The following is a 23,580-nucleotide window of genomic DNA, read 5'->3' on the forward strand; positions in this document are numbered from 1 at the left end:
TATTAAAATCAATCAATGAATAAAGAATACAAGGCGGGGGATGTACCACCTTACCCCAACCCAAAGGAGCAGATACTCTCAACTCAACTCTGGACCCGACCCATACAAACTTAAAAAACTATTTCCTTAGAACTGGCAAACCAGCCCTGTCCTCTCTAAGAATATGCTGCAGATCACCAGGCAGCGGGCTGCCAACGGGGTAATTGATAGAGGAACCCGTATCACAGGCCAGGTTGGCCATCCAATCAGCCACCTTGTTACTCTCTCTGTAAGCAAAGGTGACCAGCGGCCGAGTAGAACTAAGTAAGGCCGTGACCTCCTGGAAACAATACCAACCCCTCCAGAGATTACATCTCTTATTACTAATCATTCTAACAGTGGAAGCAGAGTCTGAATTAACCACAACATCTGAAAGACCCAAATCATGGCACAACGTCAAGCCATCTCTCAGAGCTCTCATTTCGGCCTGAGTTAGTGCAATCACCATAGAAATGAGAGAAGGCAGCCAACACAACACCTTCCTTATCCCTGATTACCCCTCCACCCCCTACAACACCAGGATTGCCTCTACATGCACCATCCACATTAAGCTTCACCGAGAAAAAAAGGTGGGGACCAATAAACAGGAAGAAGACTTTTCAGCCGGGCAGGAGTAGCTGAAAGACCCAAAACTTGCAGAATTAAACCATCTCTAGGGAAAGATGATCGCTCGATCCTGGGTGGGTACGTAAGGCTTCTCACCTAGCGCTTAACGCATTCAATAATAGCACAAGAAGCCCGCCTGCTTTCCCCATGTTATCTGTTGTTCCTTTCCTTCCATAACTCCCAAACAATCAAGGTAAAAGCCCTGTAACATAGGCACATAGACTGCCACAACCCGCTGAGTCGCTGACCCATGCCAAAGAGAAATACGACCTCTGACGTCCTGTGAATGCTGCAAATCAATATCAAAGACACACGAAAAGAACCTCCAAACCTTCGCCGCAGTGCCTCCTGCAATCAGGCAATGGTCAGTGGTTTCCCTCTTAGGCCTCCCGCAACAGTTGCACTTAGAAGCCAGTGGATTTCCTCTTAATCCTTGATCCCATGAAAATGGAGATTAGCATTATTATCATGTAATTTTTTTTTCTGCAAACTACATTCATCAGTTGCACCAAAAAATAAAATAAAAACAGCACATTCATCAGGTCATGTTGGTAATTTATGCTCATGATTATTCATTGGAGAAATATGTGCTGGTTCTTTCTGAGTGAACTGGGTGATCATAATTTCTTTGCAATTCTGACTTTTATGAGTTAACATTTAATTGCATAACTATGTTCTTTCAATGTCTGAACATATTTCAGTCGTAAAGCCTTTTGTTGTTTTATCGATAAATAAAAACCTAATTGATAAGAAAAGATGAAGTACAAGACCCAATACATGTAGTCCAAAGGCTTTTGAAACATTACAAAAACATACACAATTACATATTCAAATAGAGGATAAGCTTAGTCATCCAAAGGAAGGGAATATCCTGAACACTAACTTGGTCTATCAAACCCCTTGCCTATAGAAAGAGTCCACTTGATCACTTGCTGCCTTTGACTTCCAGTGGAACCAGCAACTTGTTTTACATGTCTAATGACTTTCACAAATCTCCAAGGACTCTCCTTACTAGTAGACACCAGAGCTATGATAGTTGAAGAGTTGCCTTCTACTGTAATGTTAGTGAAAGCCTCCCTCAGCATATTCCAACCCCCAAAATTAGAGTAGCAATTCAGCTTTAACCCAATGACCTATTCATAGTTGCCACGGCAATATGGCGGCACAAGGCGGTGACCAGGCGCCTAGGGTGCATAGTGCATGCTATGTAGGTTTTAGTGTTTTAGGCCCTAATGAGATGGAATGATTAAAAAAAGAAAAAAGAAAAAAAACTAACCTATGCGACCAAGGCGGGCACCTTGTGTGCAAAAATAAGGCGAGAACACACCTAGCCTTTGGGAAAGTGTCTTGTTGCCTAGGTGATGCTTTGACAACTATGGTCTTACTCCATTTGTTCACAAGTATGTCCCAAAACCTCCCCTGTGCTCGTTCTAATAACACCCTCTCCACAGCAGAAGGCATGGGGTTACCAAAAGAAGAGCTGTCGAAATGCAGTGTCACTGTTCCAACTGGGAGGTGGGGAACTAGGCCTAAACTCTTTGATTCCTGGCGATGTTAAAATTGATCACATTCCCCTCAGTTGGTGAAGCCTTTGTTGTTGCACATCTATGTTTTCCTAAAATGCTCTTGAGGTGATGTTACCAAATGGCACCAGTAATATCATCCCATAAACAGTTTGTTGCTTCACAGGGTTTGCTACTTTTAGCTTTTCAAGCTCAATTTTTACCAGATGCTTTTTTCAGGAACTCCATTGTACATGGCTCCAGAACTGGTCCGCGAACAGCCGTATAACCACACTGCTGATTTATGGTCTCTTGGAGTTATTCTGTATGTATCAATTTTTCACCTTCTCTTTTATACTATCGATGATATTGATGGGTTTTTATCTCTTCTGATGATAGGCTTTGTTTCATGTGCTACAATTGGTTTGAGAAATTTTTATGTCCTATTTCTATGGTATGGTTAGGCAGCTGTTTTTTGTTTTTGTTTTGTGGGTTTACCTTTCTATTTCCTTCTTTCTGTTGTCATTCTTTTGGTTGAAAGTATAGCTGGGTGTTATTTTGCTGCTTTGCCACACACAGGTGTCCTCGCGTTTACCAGGGATCGAACACCCGATTTCTTGGTTTTGATACCATGTTACAAAAGCTTATCCCAAAAGCTCTAGCTGTTAAGTAAGGGCAACAATAATGTATGTCAACACATGGGTCACCACACCTAGAATTAGGGCTAGGACTCAACATAATGATTCCAATTTTGGCATTGATGAGGAGGTCCAAAACAGGTCATGGGTTAGGGTGTGACACCAACTCTGCTCATTTTAAAACTGGTCTTCTAAATCTACAATATGCTACTTGAGAGGATTTTGAACCATTCTATATGTCCCCAACATATACAATACCCCTAAGTTACCTCTCTTTCTCTTCTTCAACCTTCTACCCGCATCTTTCTCTCTTGCTCTCTTGTTCTATTGCAATCTTTAGATTTCAACTTGGTATAAGAGCTCACGGTTTAGGTTCGAGATTCGTGCTTTAAGTTCTCCGCTTCCATTTCCTCTCTTTGGAACCCTAGGCTATGAAGGGGTTCCAAGGAAGAAAATACTATGTGAAAGATTCGAAGAAACCATGAGATGAACTTGTTTGAAGATCATTTGAGCATCAAGAGGAGGCGTCACATGAAGAAATAAAGTTTTTGAAGCTCAAACCAAAGTGGGGCAGCTTTTCCCCCATACCGCCAGTTTTTTCTTGGAATGGGCCTCTCTCTCATCCGGCTGCCATTGAGGCTGGGGTAGGATCCATTTGGATCGCTCTAGGCAGGGGTGTCAATGGGTCGGGTTGGGCCGGGCCTGCCCTAAACCCTAACCCAACCCTAGAGGCCTTAACCTAAACCCTGACCCGACCCGACCCTGCCAGGGCCAAGAAACCCTCAACCCAGTCCCGACCCTGCTAGGGTTTTTCCTGACCCGACCCGGCCCTGATTGACCCTGATAGGGTTGGGCAGGGTCGGGTTGGCCCTGATTGACCCTGTCTTGACCTTGACCTTGACCCTGATTTTGTTTGTAATCCCATGTGCCTTTAGGGCTTTTTTTTGTCTTTTGCTTTTTAATTTTTTTATTAGGCTATATATATAAATAAATATTAGACCAAATATATATATATATACAATATTATATACTTATAATTAATACAGGGTCGGGTTGGGCCGGGCCGGGCTAAGCCCGGGATCTAAACCCTGACCCAACCCGACCCTACCAGGGCTAGACTATAACTAAACCCAAACCCGGCCTCAGGGTTGAAAAATCAGGGTCGGGTCCGGGTCGGGCTCAGGCGCGGGTTCGGGCCAGCCGGGCTTTATTGACACCCCTAGCTCTAGGCCCTCCTTTCATCTCCTCTTGCACTCGGTTCTTGAAGAGAAGGGTTGTTGAGCCACAACTCATTTCTTCCCTGATTTCAAGGTATCGCCAGCACCATTCCCCTGTTTTTTCTTGTTTCTGAAATGATGCTTGTAGTGAGGTTTTTGAAATGCACAAACTACTTGGACAGTCTAAATGATCTAATGTATCCAAAATGGGAGACTGAGAACTCTACCGTTATGACTTGGCTAATCTTCTCTATGAAGCCTGAGGTTGAGAGGAGATTTATGAGGAAGGAAACTATCAAGGATATCTGGGATAGTGTTTCCAAGACTTATGACTGGGTAGGTGACTCGGCTAAGGTTTATCAACTTCTCCAAAAGGTCATTACAATGAAGTAAGGAGATAGGACTATTTCTGAGTTCTATAATACTGTCATTGGACTCTGGGAAGAGTATGATCATTAGAGGGACCTCCAACTATCCAGCCCAGAAGATGAAGCTAAGGTTTACCGAACACTTGAGAAGGTGCGTGTCCTTATTCCACTTGGTGGCTTGAACCCGGAGTATGTGCCATTCTGGATACAAATTTTGGGCTGGTCTCCTCTTCCATCCCTTGATGAGGTGTGCAGCTACTTGCAGAGTGGGGAGACTCGGAGAGTGGCCATGGAACCAGCTTCCCCCTTTAAGTGGTCTACTCTCTTTTCTACCTCCAGGGAGATTGGCATGGTGGTGGTAGAGGCCAAGGGCCACCTCGTGGAGTTGACAGAGATAGGCTCAAATGTAACCATTGTGGGAAACCTGGGCACACTAGGGAGAGGTGCTGGGCACTTCATGTGTGGTGGCTGTATAGGGAGAGCTAGTTTCTGATGACTGAGACTGATACTATAGAGTACCCACATAGCATACAGGCTGACTTTGGCTCTCTCACCAAGGAGGATATTGCAGCATTCTGCTTGGTTTTGTCCCAGCTGGGTAGCTCATCTTCTACATCTACAGTGCCAAATTCCTCAACTTCTGCTTTGCAGGTCTCTACCTCTGGTCTCCCCACAACTCTATCTTGGGTCATTGATTCTGGTGCCACTAACCACATGACTGGTACGTCTCACTATTATGATTCCTACTCCATTTGCTCTGGTAGGGATAAGGTCAGGGTGGCTGATGGCTCCCTTTCCTCTATTTCTTGTAAGGGCAGTATTCCTGTTACTTCTTCCATTTCCCTTGACTCCGTTCTTTATGTCTCTAACTTTGCTACTAATCTTTTATCTGTGAGTTACTTAATTAAATCCTTGAACTGTTGTGTTTCTTTTTCCCTTCCCATTGTCTTTCAAGATTTGGTGACGAAGGGATTATTGGTAGTGGACGTGAGGAGAAAAGGCTCTACCTACTTGAGCCTCGACCATTTTTTTCCCCCACAACTTAGTCTTATGTGTGTGGACATAGTGACAACAGTTCTGTGGACTCTGTGGTGTTTTGGCATCAACGTCTTGGCCATCCTTCCCGCACTACTTGGACTGTTCTAGTGAAACATAAGATTGATGTATGTGATGCATGCAAAATTTTTTATCAGATGATCCTTACTCAGTTTGAAACTAATCAAAATTATTTGTTCTGATAAAGGTGGGGAGGGGGGAGTACATGTACGGTGACCTCCAAAACTTTTTTACTGATAATGACATCATAGTTGTCAAGGCGTCTAGGCGCTTTGGTTGACTTGGATGCCTTGGTCGCCAAGGTGAGTGCCTTGGACACCTTGTTCGCCTACTTGGTGCCTCCTTGATTTTTATCCTCTTCAACGCCTTAGGTCGCCTAACCGCCGTGACAACTATGAATTACATTATCCATCAGCTAGCTTGTGTTGACACACCCCAACAGAATGGGGTAGCTGAGAGGTAAAATTGCCATTTATTGGAGGTCATTAGGAGTCTTTTATTTGGCATGCATGTTCCTAAAATTTTTTGGTCTGATGCTCTTCTTATAATTGCCTCTTTAATTAACCGCATGCCTACACAATTCCTTGGTTCCAAATCTCCTTTGGCAACCTTGTCTCTTCAGGTTTCTACTTACTTTCTTCCTCCTAAGGTCTTTGGGTGTGTTTGTTATGTTCATGTTAAAAAATCCTCTCGGACCAAACTTGACCCCAATGCCCTTAAATGTAGGGTTGTAAATGGATAACCGAAAATCCGGATTCGATCTGCATCCGTATCTGTTTAGGGGTATCTGTATTCGATTAGAGATATCCGGAAAAAAATCTGAATACTCCGATAAAAATCTGAATCCGAATACTTAATTATAAAAGATTAAGTAAATAATGATCTTGAGGGTTTTTGAAGATTCAACAGGTTCTAGAATATATGGAGAAGAGAATCATGATCTAAAACTATGGATTGAGAGTGAATTGTATCCACTAGGGGGAGGAAGGTTCGGGTTACACAAGGCAGAGGTGTAAACGGATGGTTGAAAATCCGAATTCGATCCGCATCCGAATCCATCCGAATCCGTTTCCAGCTTGAGGGGGAGTGTTAGAGTTTATGTATTAAGAGTACTTTGGGAATTAGTTTATTTACGTATTGTCTTACATTGTATTTGTCCCTTTTTCTACTTTTTACCACCCTAGGGAGTTGTATTTAATTCCGTATATTATGTTAGTGAAGAAATATAGGTGTGATAGAGAACATTTTCTAACACACAACATTCTACCACAATTTCTATTCTTCCTTTTCTTCTTCAACCTTCTACCCACATCTTTCACCCTTGCTCTCTTTTTCTCTTGTAATCTTTAGATTTCAACTAAACAATATCAAAGGCAGGTTACCAGTCTTACTTTCACGAGAGAAGAAGAAGAAGAAGAGAGGTGCCACAAGCCTTGAAGAAACCAGGCTCACGGTTTTGCTGAATGCCTAACCGTGAGCACTATAGTATTTTTATAATATAGTGAAGTCAGTGTAGGACAAGGATACCCGTGACTTTAAGTCATTACACACACACACAGATATATATATATGTCATACTATATTATAAATGTAGAAACTGAAAAGTCATGGCAAATATTTTCATACCAAAAATACCCTTCAATAATATCAATAAGCCCAAAAAAATACCCTTCATTAATTATTAATTATTATAATTTTCAGTTAAATTAAATTCTTCCTCCATTAATAAACCCCACCCACAGTGTTACATTAATTATTCTTTTATAAAAATTAATGGACCAATCGTTTCCCTACTCAGTTTTCTCACGTTTTTTTAGATAAATTCAATAAGAGATAATTATTATTAATTATTAATTAGAAATTAGAAATTATAAAGATAGAGTAAAATAATCCCATTTTTCGTTGAACAATGTATAAAACCCCACTTATCAATGTATAAAATAATCCCATCTTATTTTACCAAAAAGAAAATTTACAATATTATCCATTATTCCTTGAACAATCAATAAACCCCCCTCAATTAATTGTTATAATTTTGAAAATACACTTCATTAATTATTAATTATTAATTGTTATAATTTTCAGCTAAATTAAATTCTTCCTTCATTAATAAACCCCCCTCAATGTTACATTAATTATTCTTTTATAAAATTTAAGGGACCAATCGTTTCCCTATTCAGTTTTCTCACTTTTTTTAGATAAATTCAATAAAAGATAATTATTAATTAGAAATTAAAAATTAGAAAGAGAGAGTTAAATAATCCCATTTTACCCCACTTTCCAATGTATAAAATAATCCCATCTTATCTTACCAAAAAAAAAAATTTACAATATTATCCATTATTCCTTGAACAATCGATAACCCCCCCCCTCAATTAATTGTTATAATTTTCAGCTAAATTCAACTCTTCCTCCATTAATAACATCTTATCTTAAAAAAAAATAAAATATTACAATATTATCCATGATAAAAAAATAAAAAAAAAATATATATTATAAAATAAAAAGAAGTTTTAAAGAAATAAAAGAAAAAATGGATTACTGTAATGTTTGTTTATATAAACAATTTTATTATTTAAGTAAAACATCTAAAATGTTGGGTGTTCAATTCAGTGATTCATACATGAAAAAAAGCAAACACGTGCATTTGCACGTGCAACTTTACTAGTATATATATATATATACTTTACTAGTATATATATATATATATATATATATCCCAACTCAACATAATAACACCAATCTAAACACTATCAATGTGGTAAATGCATTTTCCCTCATGGCACTCTAAAACTATGCAAACCGGTTGAAAATTTGACTTTCGAACTTTGGTTTAAATGTTGAAATACAAGTGTAAAGTGTGTTCTGTGGTAGATTATATGGTGATGGTGGTGGTGGTTGGACCTGAAACTTGAGACAGGTAATCCATGGGGTATACTCCTCATCGAACAACTAGTTTGTGCAGACTCCAGAAGAGCCATCCATGTGACTGAAATGTTGTGGCATGTCAAGACATGATTCCCTTGATGGTCCTGTGTAAATAATGTTTTCCCTTTCCTTAATATATGCAAGGTTCAAGATTTCGGTTTCAACTGAGGTTTCAGCGCTAGTTGAAACCAAAATATACTACCAGAATTGGCCAAATGGTCAAAATATGCCACCAAAAGATGGTTCATTTCAGTGAAAAAGCCAAAATAGTGAAGGCCCCTCAATTCACATACCATTTCCTGTTTTCAAGTGTCGAAACCGAAACATTTCATCAAAAGTTTGGTATTTCGACTGAAATTTTGAACTATGAATATATGTGATAATATTATATTCTGTAGCCTTATATTAAAACTGTTTGACCTCTCAGGGTGATCAATTATCAAGTCTTTGACTTGGATCTGGTCTTCCTCTTAAGAGAGACTGGATTTCAAATCATTGGTGCACACATGCAGAGGCTATTTGCTATATTTGTGTGAGCAGAGCAGCCTCTAGGTCTTCCCCCTATCCACTACATTCTTCTTCCAGTTTCTTTTTATTTTTCTTCTGATTAATTTGGGCTACTGCAGCAACTTGCAGCCTCTTTTTTCATCTGAGCAGCTCATCTCTTTCCTTGGGTTTTAGTCTTTAACACCAGGATGAAGGCAGCATGTTAAATGGAAGTTACCTACATTGAGGATGTTTGTCTTCTAATTTTGTTGAATGATGATTTTGAAGAATAATTGTTGGTTAAGAACCTACAAGTTCTGTGAATATGGTGGTCGTTTATCAGTTCATGCATATTGGAAAATGCTTATTTTTGATAGGCGAAAAAAAAAGTTCTTTTGAATTCATTTTCCGTTCTGCTTTTAAATTGTTGTTTTGCTTACTTTTGTATTCTTAATTAGTGAGTGTGTATGTTATGTGTTATGATGAGGACGGTTATTGTTGTATTTTTATGTACATTGTATTTCTCTGTTTGTACGTACATAGTTTCTCAGGATACATTTGTACTTAATACATTTTCATATATAGAACTTCTTTGGGGATGAGGAGATCTATTAAGTTTCCACCCCCCAAAACCAGTTTCCTGGGTTTTGTCTTTCTGGATCTGAGTTCTAATATCTGATGAGCCATTATACTTTTTGATGAAGTGAAGAAACTATTTTTAATTTATGGGAACTGTGTACAGAACTGCAGTTGCTACTTATCTTATATTCATTTTTATTTCACCAAGTAAACATTCCAACCATGCTTAAGTTAATTCTCTTTTTAGTGGTTATCTCATTTCTATCTTGATTGGTTGTTTACTTCCCAATTCCTTATCATTAATGCATAAACTCAATGATATGTGTTGTGTTAGGTATGAACTGTTTGTTGGTCAGCCACCATTTTATACAAATTCAGTATATGCACTCATCCGTCATATCATCAAGGTACATGTTCAACCTCTCGTGTAAGTGAGAAGTTAAAATATGATTGGCTAGAAGAATTGATTATCACGTTTATTTACAGGATCCAGTTAAATATCCTGACAGCATGAGCCCAAACTTTAAAAGCTTTCTAAAAGGCTTGCTAAATAAGGTAATTAACTGGCTGAAGCTAAAATTCTTTTACTACTATTGAATATTAAACTGTTTATTGCTTTAAGGTCTGTTTCTTTCAACTGGTAAGCTGATTTGCATAATCATGGAATACAGGTACCACAAAATAGGCTTACTTGGCCTGCACTTCTTGAGCATCCATTTGTTAAAGAAACCTCTGATGAGATTGAGGCAGGGGTAAGAATCTCTTAAAAGACATAAGTGTTAATGTAGATATACATTTGTTAGATATTAGTCTTATATACATATTTTTGTTGCTTAGTGTTTCTTAAGTTTGTGAGTCATATTTCTCTTGAACAACTTCTAGGAACTTCGTGCCGCAACTATTGCAGCGAGGGTTTGTGATGCAGCTTGGAGGGGTGAAGGTGCACATACTTCTGCAAATGAGTCAACCACTGCTAGTCCCGAGTGTAAGACATCTGATTGGGGATTTGTGACTTCAGTTTCATTGTCTTCAGACTGTCTTAATAATCTTTGATGCAGGTAAAAACCAATCTTCTGCTGCTCTAGAGAATAGCAGGCCTCGGAGTCCTCTCAGTGATGGTCAATTACATTGTCCTAGCTCTCATATGGGCAATTCTTCGCCACTCGTAGAGTCTTCTGGGATAGGTCCCACTGATGTTCAATCAGGTAGATTAGATTAGATAAAGAGGGAGAGCCTCTTCTTCTACCTCTTATTTACCTTCTTTTCTGTTTGGTAAGTTGTGCTGAAGGAGTGTTTCCAGAGGTGTACGAGCATAAGCCTTGGGGCACATCAATGAGGTTTGTTATTTCTTTGGGGCATAGCCTCAGGAACCAAGGCATTTGTGAGGAGTGGACCTCACATGTGGTGTGAGTTTCATTCATACTAGATTCTTGAGGTGTGAGACTCCCTGAACCCCATCATTTTGGGCTTAAGTTACAACACAGGTATAATGTTTTTGAGAACTGGTCCAACTTACTACTTTGCCTTGATTTTTTAAACTTTATAAAAATAAAAAATTTAGCTTAAATACTATATTACTTAGAAATTTTGCTGTGATAATTAACATTGTATTTTTTCCCCATTAAGCTTATATGTGTTTTTGCTACATGTTGTGCATTGGTTGCAAACCAAAACACGATGAATATAGATACTACCCACAAAAGAGAACAGCACAACATTGAAAACCACATATTATCTTTTCTTTCTCTCCCACATACATATTTATATAGCTAGATTATAGATGCTTCCACGCCCCGAGGCTTATGCGTCAACTTTTGGGCAATTGGAACACTTTGCACTTTTAACTTTTTGACAGTTGGAACACCTTGCACGCCTTAGCATTTACGCATTTTGCTTAACTGATGATGGTTGAAGAATCATCTTGACTAATTATGCCTTTAGTGCATATTGGTCCAAATTACACTTCCATATCAAAGTCTGCCAATTTATTGGGCTGCTATAAGAATTCCATGCCCAAACTACTCACCATGCTCTTCATTCATTCAGTCTCCCTATCTGTGGCCTTTCATTGAGTCAGTTGCTCCTTAAATGTATTTGATCCATAATTTTCACGGCGTCTAGATGTCCTAAGGGATTGGAGGGGGCCTAGATGCAAGGCAAACCCGACAAAGTGACCAAGGCGCCTGGACGCCTTGGCAACTGATTTTGATCCGAATCTGAAATGCAGGGTCATAGTTATCAAGGCGTTGCCTCGCCTTCCCGCCTTGATAACTATGCACAGGGTAGAAGGGAATCATACACTATAAGGATTTGGGGGGGGGGGGAGTTACTTGATAGCTGGGTGAAATGAGAAACAAGGTTTGAGCTTACATGGATTGACTACAGGTGATTCATCTTCTTCTTTGCCCCTTTTTTGGTTTTTTCCCTGTTCCTTACTGTTTCCCCATTTGTCAAAATAATAGTTAAGAATGAAGGGATTTCAGATTCGGGGATCAAAGTGGAGGTCATTCAACTTTCAAAAATTGAGATTTTGACCGAGTGAGTGGCAAAAAATTCTTTAGAACATATTTTAACAATTTCCTATCAATTCTTTATTTTTATGTACACTGGCCGAAAATATAAGTTTTGGCAGAAAATGTTGGGTTGCACGAATTGGAAAAATGTGATGAACTGCCTGGTTTGGTCTCTTTGCACCATGGTCAAGGTTTGAAAACTCGGGTCTCGGAGCCATCTCGGCCCAGCAAAAAACCGAGTTGGGCCGAGATCTCGCTGAGATCTCGGCGAGTTTGTGCATTTTTTTTTTCCCGACTCGGAAGCCCATCTCGGTGGGTTTTAGACCTCTTTTGGGTCTGAAAATCTGTATACAGTCTATTTTAGGCCATTTAAACACAATGGCATTATTAGATTTTGCAAAAACAAAGTCTAAATAGGACTTTTACATCGGACCCTTAGTTGGTAGGCGACGACGTATTAAAATAGCATACTATATACATTAATGACATAATTTATGTATATAGGATTCAAACAAAACATTCAATTAATAGGAAAACAACTTAATAAGCATTACAAATGTTAAAGTGAATAAGTGATACATCAAATTGCTCAAGCTTAACAAATAACAATGTTACAAGTTACAACTATCATCACATAAAATTAGATTGAATGACATATTCATTCCCCATTTATCCCACATAGTCTTGCCATGACATATTGTTGCTCCACTGTTGCATATAGTCCTCCACAGCATTCATATAAGAGTTCTCATCCACATATGCCAAGACCCCTATCCTAGGGTATAGCTGTTCCATAGTGGCGTTAGACTGTTACCATGAAGGATGAGATCCACTGCTTATGCTACTGTCATATTGAGGAATGTATGGGACTGGGAATGTGGACCCAATGCTGGACCCAATGCTTTGATAGTCATACGCATGTGTTGACTAACCAAACTGACCATAAGAACTATATTCAGAACCGGTGCTTTGCTGGCCATAATCATAGTCATAATGAGGTTGAGATGATTGCCACGGCTGATGTTGACTACCAGTATCCATACTCATGCTTCCAAAATTTGCTAGCATGGTGTTCATACTCGTGTCATCATACTGAGGTTGGTTGTGTTTGCGACCAGTCCTTCTCTTGTACGTTTTTTTGTGGCCACCATGGTCTTGATCTTGTGTGGCATGTGTAAACTGAGATTCATTTGTGAAACGCACAGGGTCCTCCTGTGTTCCCACTTCATATTGGTATTGCTCGCGCATCCCCTCATGACGATCATCATAATAACCACCACTCTGTATGCCACCACCACCACCACCACCACCACCACCACTACCACTACCACCAGCATCACCACCAGGAGGGTCATCTCCACCAGCAGGGTCATCACCATCACCATCACCACCATCATCATCATCATCATCATCCTCAGGAGCAGTTCCTGTTGCAGCCTCAAAGGGTCTCTGTGACTGAGAATGTGCATGTCCCTCGTGCGACATATAGTCGTCAACATTTGTACTAGTTACGGACGCAATGGTGGAGTCGGGCCTACCTCCAGGCTCATCCATCTCTGGTGCACCACGATCCCTCACCTACTGGAATAGGGGATCCTCATCATCATCAGAGTCCTCTTGGAATATGTTGGCTAGCTCGATGGGATCTTTGTCATTGTTCTCAAAATTGTCACGTATGTGCCTCATCCTTAGTCTCATATTATAATGCACATACACCAGCTGCTCCAGTCGTTGACTACCCAATCTGTTCCGCCTCTTTGAGTGTATTAATGCGAATGTACTCCAGTTGTGCTCGCACCCAGAGGATGAACAAGTTTGTGAGAGCACTTTGATTGCTACCTTCCTTAGGTTGGGTGAACTTGTACCATAAAGCACCCACTAGTCAGCTGCATTATAAACATAGAATATTAAGAATATGTGCATTGTAAAGGGATAAAATTATAATTCATAAATGTAAAGTCATGCCACATTGCCACCTACCAGGGTCTAACTTTTGCCTACCCTCCACTGTAGCTTTTCGACTGAAACTTGCTGAGGCCTCTCTGAAGAATTTGATCTATTTTCATTTTAAATTTCAAACAGTGTTAGAGGCATTAGTATTTGCTATTTAGTAATTACATTCCTTTATTGACTACCAATGTACCAAAGTCCCATAGTCTCACCTCATCATTGCAGTCAGATTGTGTCTTGGGAATGACCTCCAACTTCTCAATAACAGCTTCAACTGCCAGTAACAAATCTGTGTCCAGCCCAAGATTATGCGAGGATTGGTACTTTGGATTCAAATAGTATGCTAGTAAAGGGGAAACCACAAATATAAGTTGTTAGTGACTTAATACTTTTGAGTTTTGAATATGTAAATGTAAAAACTAATATAAAGTGTAAAGTATGTTGAAGTGTTGAACTCACCAGCTTTATGCAAGGGATGACTCAAGTGCTTCTCCCATCGCTCATCAATGATGTTAATGTATGAGCGAGCACTTCGGGGTATTGCAGCTTGGACCATTTCCTTCATCTTCTGCAGGGCAGCATATATGTGGGGTAAGGTAGGCTTCTTCTCCGTGCCAACCATCCTTAGTACTGCCACTACTGGCTCTAATATGGCAATAGCTTTATACAAGTCCTTCCAAAATTGATTACTTGCAATGGTCTCTTGTGCTGCGTTCCCTTCTTCTGTCCTAGAACCTGGCCAACTAAACCATTGGTCACTTGCAAACATTGACCTCAGACCTACCACCTTCGACTGAATGCTCTTCAATGCAATGTAATTGGTGGCAAATCGAGTGACACCAGGCCTCACTAAATCCCCCTTGCATTTTTCCCTCATCATGGCTAAAGCATAACCATGGTTATACACAAAGGTGGTCACTTGCCTTGCCCTATTGACCACACCAGCCACCAAAGCTTTTTACCCCATGTCCTTCAGCATTAAATCAATAGAATGGGCTGCACATGGAGTCCAAAAGAGGCGGATCCTCTTACTCTTCTTGTTCATCAATTTCTCTCCGGCCTTCTTAAAATTAGAACTGTTATCCGTCACAATTTGGATAACGTTCTTTGCTCCTATATCTTCCTCCACCACTTGCTTCAGTAGTTTATACAAGTATGATGCATCCTTGACATGTTTTGATGCATCAATAGACTTCAAAAAGACAGTCTTCCCATTACAACTCACCATGAAATTTATATTGGACTGTCTAGTAGGTCCAATCCAACCATCAGCCATAAGAGTAACCCCATATGTGTCCCACCTTGGCTTCAGACCCTCTATGTACTCTTTCAGCTCCTCTACCTCTTTAGGCAAATATACATTATACAACTCATATGGTATAGGCCCCTTCCATCGTGAGCCAGCCCTCCCTGCAGCGTCAAGGAATGCATTATAATATGTTCCTTGTGTTACATTAGCTGGAATGCCATTGTATAGCATGAACTTGCTGAAGGCTTTCCGTGCTTCCTTTTGTTTACCACCAAACACTTGCGGGATGGTTGGCTGGAAGGCATCTTGTTGCCTAAAGGTAGATGGATCCTGCTAAAAAATGGTATCTGGGGAACGTGCTCGTGGTCGGGCTTGGGGCCGTGGGATATCTCTTGTGCCAGTGCTTCTTCTCCCCTCATCTTGTTGCACTGGTGCAGCTGAGCCAGATCCACCAGCTCCTCTTGCTTGCTCATATGCTCTTATATTGTCAAAATGAAAACTTTGCCTACTCTCTGCCCAAGTCTGCTGGTAAATCCTCCATTCAGCCTCTGATTCGAACTCACCAGGTGTAGGCCTATATTCAGTATCATCTCCTACTCCTCCAAGGATGTCTACACCAGGCCTCTCTAGAACTGCCTCATCGAAAGCTATTTGTTGTCTTTCCCTCTCAGCTTTCTTTGTTCGTACTCCTCTCAAGTTTTGTGCCATTGCCAGTTTAACTTAGGTCGGAACATTTCGGCATTTGGCAACATCCTTGCCCAAACTAGACAAATGTTCCTTTAACCTAGTTGCTCCTCCAGAATTTAGAATCTTTCCACAGTAGTTACACTTTGACTTCTTTTTGTCCTCAGACATCGGGACTCCATGTAGCCATGCTATATCCCCCATTGTGTAAGAAATATCTTATTTTTTACACTGTTACATAAAAAAACATGTATTAGTAATTATTACAGACTTAAAGTAAGGTATTAAACACTTAAAGTATTGTATTCATAACTATTAAACATAATATGAAGCTACTAGAATAATCAAATACCTATCTCTTATTTATTCCCTAACCCTAGTATTTATTTACTAATTAAAAATAATATTTATAATTTTTATTAAAAATAATTATACCTTCAAATATAAAATATTATAACATAATGATGTATTTGACATCATTTGAAGTTGGACATTATGTACAAATGTTGTGCATAATTTTCCAACAAAAACATGTATTTTTCCTTAATTTTATATATTTTTTAACTATTTTAATAATATTATTATTAAATCTGAAAAAAAAAATATTTTTTTTAATGGGTGAAAAAAGAAAATGACTCCATGAGGCTGTAGAGCATGCAAACTTGTCTAACATATATCAAAATCACATCCAAACCATAAGTATTTATCCTATTTTTTTTAATTTCTTTTTTGAAAAAATTCATTTATTTTTTTCAGAAATTAGAATAAAAAATTTAATAACCCCAAAAAAATTCGGCCTCCATCAAGTGATAGATCGGCCAAATTTGTGTAACATAACTCAAAATCACACCCATCTACCAAGATTTCATCAATTTTTTTTGGAAAAAATAGATTTAGGGAAAATGGGTTACCTTTCAAAAATCCTTCAAAAACTTGATCAATCTTGCAAAAGTGAGCTTCAATCTTCAGTTTGGCAGCAAAATCAGGTTCCAAAGCTTTGAATCCAAGCAAAAAATGAAGAGGGGAAGAGAAGAATTGAGACTTTGAGAGAAGAAGAGAGAAGAGAGAGAAAATGAGAGTAAACACCCTCTCTTGACAGAATCTCGTCGAACTCTGTCGAGATGGGGTGTTTAGATAGGTTAAATGAAGTTAAATGGGTCAATTTTGACCCAAGCCCATACCCGAAACCATCAACTTGACCCGAGATCTCGCGGAGATTTTTATTTTTTATACCTGTTTTTTACACAAATTAGATACCCATATCGAAACGAGATATAGCCGAGATCTCGGCGAGAAAGTGTATTTTAAAGTTTCGTAGACCATCTCGACTCGGGAAATTGGAAAACCGAGAATCTCGGCGAGATCTCGCGAGATTTCGGACTATGACCATAGTTCTATAGGCAGACTGAACCACCAGAGGGACAGCTTCCATTTTTCACCTGGTCTCATGTACATCATTTGCTCCTTTTTTTTTTATCTCATTAGTTGCATAATATTGAATTGCAATTTGCAGAGTTTGTACTTCATCTTTTGGATTCCTCTGTAACCAGGTCACTTCATTTTTTCAAAAATAGTGTGTTGGATAAATTGTTATCTTCTCAGCTGAATACTTGCTGATTATTATAGTTCTACTGTATTTGTCACATCCCTCTTGGAGACCTCTGGTCCACGGAGGTTATTTACTCTAGTGGTTTGATCCTGTGCTGAGGATGAGCCTGGAAATTAGGGGCCTCCAGGGTATTGATGTACATAGGGTCCCATTCATGCATGTGGTTTGATCTTGATCTTCGTATGTATATTGTTGACCACTCTCTATTTGTAATTTCCCCCTCATTCTTTCTTGTGGTAAAATTTCATTATATATAAAAAACGAAATAAATCCACTACTTATCATGTGTATAGTATTATTTATATTGATAGATTTATTTTATGTTTTTGTTGATTGGAATGGAGAATATAAAAAATTGAAACCTCTTTGAATGTTTATCTTTACTATCTTAAATGATCAATAACCTCCAAACTTTTTCTCTCAACTTTGAATAGCCTTTTTGTTTTTTGTCATGATACTAGTGCTGTGGTAAACTTATTTGGATCTCATCCTTTCTCAGGTTGCCTGATATTGGATAGGTTGGAAAATAACTCTCGTACAGTCAAAGGAGCAAACAATATTGGTCAAGATGCCAAAGCACTTGTACAGGTCTTGCTGCCTTTGAAAACATGGTCCAAAGGGTCACCAAGCTCTTGCAAGTAGGCCAACAAATCATTACATCTCTGCTTAAACGGTCTTTAAACTTGGAAAATATTGGAATTCCTGGTGCAACCTTTTTGAAGTTATGCCTTGTAGGTTTTAAAAATTCAATTTGGATGCTTGGTTTCTTATGCTTCTTGTCATAGCATCTAAACATTATATTCTTTCAATGATGAACATCCCTAGAGTACAATTACTTCTTGAAGTTTTGGTAGAATAATTTCCACTAATTCAAGATGATATGGAATTTCAAAATAATAAAAGAGAACAAGATGAGAAGAAAGGAGACGAGGAGAAAAGAACACACTTGAGGAGGAGGATTGATATCGGTCCCTTACATTTACCAACTTGAGAAAAAGAAAAGGCAAGATTACATAAATACCCCTATACTAACATGAGGATACTTGGGAAGGTCAAATACATGCTTATTTACCAAAGTACCCATTCTACCCTTACAATATGTACTCTAACACTTCCCCTCAAGCTGGAAAAAAAAATATCATACATCCTCAGCTTGCTCAAGATGGTATTGTACTAAAGAGAATTGATCCCTTTGGTGAAAACATCAGCCAATTGGTTCCCTGTCTTCACAACTGGTGTGTAGATGTAGCCAAAGTCAATTTTTTCCTTACTGAAATGATGATCGACCTCAATATGATTTTGTACAGTTTTATTTCACGGGGTTATGAGCTATGCTTATCGCAGCCTTCGTCACAATACAGTCGCATTGAGCCCTTTGTCTCAAACCCCAATTCTTGAACTAAAATTTTCAATCATAAGAGCTTGCATAATCCATGTACCATGACTGTAAACTCTGCTTGTGTGCTTAATATACCCACAACAGAATGTTTTTTGCTTCTCCAAGTAACCAGATTCCTACTTACAAATGTGCAATGTCTTGATGTAGACCGTCTGTCAGAAACAGAACCTGCCCAATTTGCATTAGTATAACACATAGTTGTCTTGACATCTAGGCGACCCAAGTCATTGGAGTGGGGCTTGGACGCTAGGCAACCAGAGAAACCAAGGCGTCTGACTAGGTGACACTAGTTGTCAAGGCACCTGGACTCCAAGGCAGTTGCCCAGGCGACTCCTTGACAACTATACTATAACCTTCAATCGTCACCTAGTTTATGTTTTTGATGAATAGATGAATCAACTGGTTTACATCCCAACGTCCCTCTCTCTTTCAACAGGTCCAACACAATCTTCCTCTGACAGATATTTATACCCTTTTTTTTGGATGAATAAATAAATTCATTACCAAAGGAAAGAAGGGGAAGGGGAGAGAGAGAGATCGTACAAGGGCACAAAGCCACAAACAAATTACAAGGCCCTACCTAAGAGAAGGCTAGGCCTGTAAAAATCAAAAGCCCACATGGGCATAAAGACAGAGAAGGAAGCCCAAGAAAATACAAAAGCCCACAAGAGCAAAGAAGCCCAAAAGAAAGAGAAGTGCAGCCGAGTCAATTCCAAGTAGGGAACCACAAACCCTAACCAACTATCTCAGCACAACATCGACCAGCCTCCAAGATGAGAATCGGAGCATCACCGGCAAACAAACAGCCACGACAGAGGGGCGTTGGCCTAGCGGAGGACCACGGCCAAGCGGAGGTGACAACCACGTCGGAGAGGCACCAGCCTTGTAGAGGGCAACGGCGAAGCGGCTGCTGGCCGAGCATAACTTGCAGAGGGCAGAATATGCAGCTGGCAATAACACGACGTTAGCCGAGAGGGGTTTGCGGCCAAGCAGCTGCAGTCCAAGCAGGCTGGCGACCAAGTGACAACTGAGAGCGCCAGCGATGCAAGATGACTGGCGAGGGAGAAGGCGAACGGGGCTGGAAGCGAAGAGACAGGCCAGCAGGCCAAGCGGGGAAGGCAGCCAGCGAGGGAAGCGACCCAGTAAAGTGAGTGGTTGTCAGAGTTGAAAGCCAATCGAAGCATTGCGATCAGGCAGGAGAGTCCCCAACGAGCTTGGATATAGACCTAGCAGGAGGGCAACTTGCGAGGCAGCAAACCAGGCAAGGCAAACGACCACAAAAACGAGAAACCAAGAGGGCTGTCAACAAGCATGACTGCAGACTGAGCAAGGATGGCCACTAGCACTACGCTGGTCCAAGTGAGAAGACCAAGCTCCAAATCCCGAAGAAAAAGAGGAGAAAGAGGAGGAGGAAGAAAGGGATGGAGAGAAGTAGAAGGAGAAGGAGGAAGGAGGAGCTCGACCTCACGACCAGACTCCAAAACTTGATTAAGAAGAGGAATAAGAAAAAGGAGTAAGAAAGGCAGGGCGAGAGGGGGGGGGGGGGGAGAATGAGAGAAGGAGAAGGGATGAGGCTGGAGAGGGGGGAAGGAGCAGCCTGGCCGTGAGGCCGGCCTGCTCCTCAGTGGCGACACTGGGTTTTGCTTTCTATCACTAGGATATTTATGCCCTTATGAGACCTTGACACTTGAATTCCCAAAAAAGATTCAAGGGTCCAATGTTATTAATCTCAAACTATTGAGCTAAGTAGGATTTAAGTCTTTTTATTCTTCCCGATCGTTTCTGGTTAGCACTTACCACAATGTCGTCTGCATAGACGATTAGAGCTGTGATGTTGCCACTACCTTGTCTGGTAATAGGGTATGGTCAGCCTTGCTTTGAGTGTATCAATTCTTCAGTATATCTTATCTAAACCTCTTAAAACAATCCTGCGGGAACTGTTTTAGAATTATAGAGCTTTTTTAAGATGATACATTTTCCCTTTTTTGCTGTCTAAACTTGAAGTCTAGAGGAATCTACATATACCTTCTTCTTCCAGGTCGCCATGAAGGAATGAATTCTTCACATCCAACTGATACGGTGGCCAGTCTCGATTGGCTTCCAATGATATATGAGTATTTTGTGGATTTTCTTTACTTATTGGGGTTTATTGGGTTTAGTTTGGATAATTAGGAGCTGCTTTTTTGGGTGATAGTTGCTTTAGGAGAATTTTCTACTTTTAGTTTAAGTTCTATTTAATAGATTATGAGTTGCGACAAGAATATAGAAAATCCTAGTTCTGATAGGACTTGGGCTTGGGTAGCAACTACATGCACCTATGCATCTACATGAATCAAAAAATGATTTCCTGTCAAAGCTTTGTGCTATGACTCTATGGAATTATGGATTCATTAGCCTTTTGAAGGTGGATTCCTTTAAAACCTTACTGGATTCATAGGCGGTATGGCTGTTCCTGTTATTATCATTCTTCTTTATATTTTATTTTTCATTTCGGTTAACGCAACATATTCAACCACACAACAATTCTCCTTTCACCATTATTTTCATCGTCAACCAATTAGTCTTCACACCCATAACCTGCTTGCATCGGCTCTAGCTTTGTTACCTTCATCGACTATCAACTTTTTTTGCCATGCTTTTTTTTTTATGTTCCCCTATCAAAGAATGCATTCCGGCCCCTAAAACTTTAATTCAACTTTTTCAAGACCCCGCTTTTCCACCAATTGACCAAGACCCCTAAGACCTATACCTAATTGCACCATAAGAAACCCTAATTTGTTGGGCATTAGAAACCCAAACCCTAGTTATAAAATTAGTGCTTATTGCACAAGGCTAAAGAAGGGCATAAAAGGTAGAATACAATATATATGGTGTTGATTGATGTTTTGGACAGAATATTATAGGACAGAAAAAGTCTGAATACAAAACAAGTCAGAGTTCAGGACAGGGTAGAATAAGAGATTTTGCCTTTTAGACCTCGAAACAGGTGTGAGATCTGAGAGTGTTTCCGTGCTAAAAGTTCTACAAGTGTCTGCTCTTGGGGAGCACTTGTGAGAAAAGAACAGTAGAGAGCACGTTTGATAGTCGGCGGAAGAGTGAGATTTCACTTGGGAGTGAGAGAGCCGTGGCGTGGCGTAGCTAGGTTCCAAAAATCAATGTTTAGAATTTCGATTGAAGTGTTGAAATTTAGCAAAATATTTTAGTTTAGGTGGACCTCGAAACCAAATCACATGAGAAATACAAGGAATAAAATGTTTCTTTGAAATGACCGAAACCGGAATGATTGAAATGTCAATTTTGGTTGAAATAATTGAAATGTCACATTTATTCATTCAGAATTTCAATTCGAAATGGTTGAAATTTAGGTAAATCAGTCAAAATGCTAAAGCGCTTAAAATTTTTATTTTTTTTTCAAAACTTGCAAATCTTAGCAGATTCAAACCCTCTCCCAAGCTCATTTAACAACAAGATTGCAAAGAGATATTTGGGTTGAAACTTGGAGAAAGATGTTAGTCGCTAAAACTATCGTCTTGGTTCAATTCTTTTGCTAGATTTGAGCAATGTTTGAATGCTTACTCACTAGCAAACTAGGGTATGAAACCAAGCTACCACTTTGGGTGTTTTCTTTTTCCGCATCTAATAATTCATACATGTGTATTTATGCTTAAATAAGCATCCTGTAATATTTCATTCCAAAATTCTTAGTATTTTCCTTATTTCCCTTCATTTCTATTCTACCAACTTTCGACAATTTCGACGTAGTTCACTGATTTCAATGAAATATTTCAATTTTGGAAAGGATTGACATGACATATGCTGTTGAAATCTCAAACTTTGGTTTCTGCTTCTTAGAGTGGAGCAATAGGAGATGGCCCTTGCGAGGTCAATTTGCTTTGAGATTGAAAAACATTTTTGCAATGCTTCTTCATATCTACTCTGAAGGCCTGGTTCACTTTGTGGGAGTACAAAAATGAAGCATAATTCCAGTAGGAAGTGAAGAAGCTGTGGTTTTGGGTTTGATTCAGTTATCTGGGTCAAACAAACTGAAATTACTGTTCAAGATTGGTTCAAGTTAGACTCAATTCTATGGACCCAATTGGTTACATGGGTCATGGGCTAAGTAATTTCGGGTGTTTTTTTTATTGTAAAGCGCCAATTCTATATGCCCCAATATGAGGGATTGAGTCCTACACAAGATTGTGTTAATTTCTAATTTATAAGCTGTAATAAAGATAGAAATTTGAGGGTTAGTCTATAATTAGTGTTCTGATATGCTATGTAAGGAGACGATTTTAGAGTTGAATGAAGTGGCTTTGCCTCAAGTTCTGTGGTAGTTCGGAGCTCTTGGTGACTAACCTGGTGGTGGTTACATGGACTGGGATTAGGTGTGATTCCTGCCCTCCAGTTCAGAAGGGATTCCTGAACATATCTTCTCTTATTTCTCTTCTTCTTCTGCACCTCTTCTTTCCTGTGTATACTTGTACTGTACTGTTCTGTTGGTGAACCTTCTATTCTGATAATTGGTTTTCTGTTCTGTTCATCCTTTAATTGCCATAATCTGATTCCTAGTTCTGCTGAGTTTTCTGTTCTGTCTTCACACCCAGAACCAGTACATTGATTTCAGAAAATTATTTGCTGTTCTGTTTTTGAAATCCTTTTCTGAAAATGATTTCAGTTCTGTTTCTGCAATGGTTCAGTTTCTATTTTGTATTCTATTTCTGTAACAACCAAACCTTCTATTTCTGGCACTTACTAAA

The 23,580-nt window shown here is 39.5% G+C and overlaps 1 protein-coding gene across 4 annotated transcripts in view; it reads left to right on the forward strand.

Annotated features, from left to right (window-relative positions):
* LOC122670907 (serine/threonine-protein kinase TIO) overlaps positions 1 to 23,580 on the forward strand; it is a 62,402-nt gene that overhangs the window by 22,173 nt on the left and 16,649 nt on the right. For all 4 annotated transcript variants that reach the window (XM_043867933.1, XM_043867935.1, XM_043867934.1 and 1 more), the window contains 7 exons: positions 2,388 to 2,472; positions 9,754 to 9,826; positions 9,906 to 9,974; positions 10,091 to 10,171; positions 10,302 to 10,404; positions 10,478 to 10,624; positions 17,924 to 18,062. In XM_043867933.1, the coding sequence (XP_043723868.1) occupies positions 2,388 to 2,472; positions 9,754 to 9,826; positions 9,906 to 9,974; positions 10,091 to 10,171; positions 10,302 to 10,404; positions 10,478 to 10,624; positions 17,924 to 18,062 (697 nt within the window). The remainder of the gene's footprint in view (positions 1 to 2,387; positions 2,473 to 9,753; positions 9,827 to 9,905; positions 9,975 to 10,090; positions 10,172 to 10,301; positions 10,405 to 10,477; positions 10,625 to 17,923; positions 18,063 to 23,580) is intronic.

This window comes from Telopea speciosissima, chromosome 8, assembly GCF_018873765.1.
Source record: "Telopea speciosissima isolate NSW1024214 ecotype Mountain lineage chromosome 8, Tspe_v1, whole genome shotgun sequence".
Taxonomy (NCBI): Eukaryota; Viridiplantae; Streptophyta; class Magnoliopsida; order Proteales; family Proteaceae; genus Telopea; species Telopea speciosissima.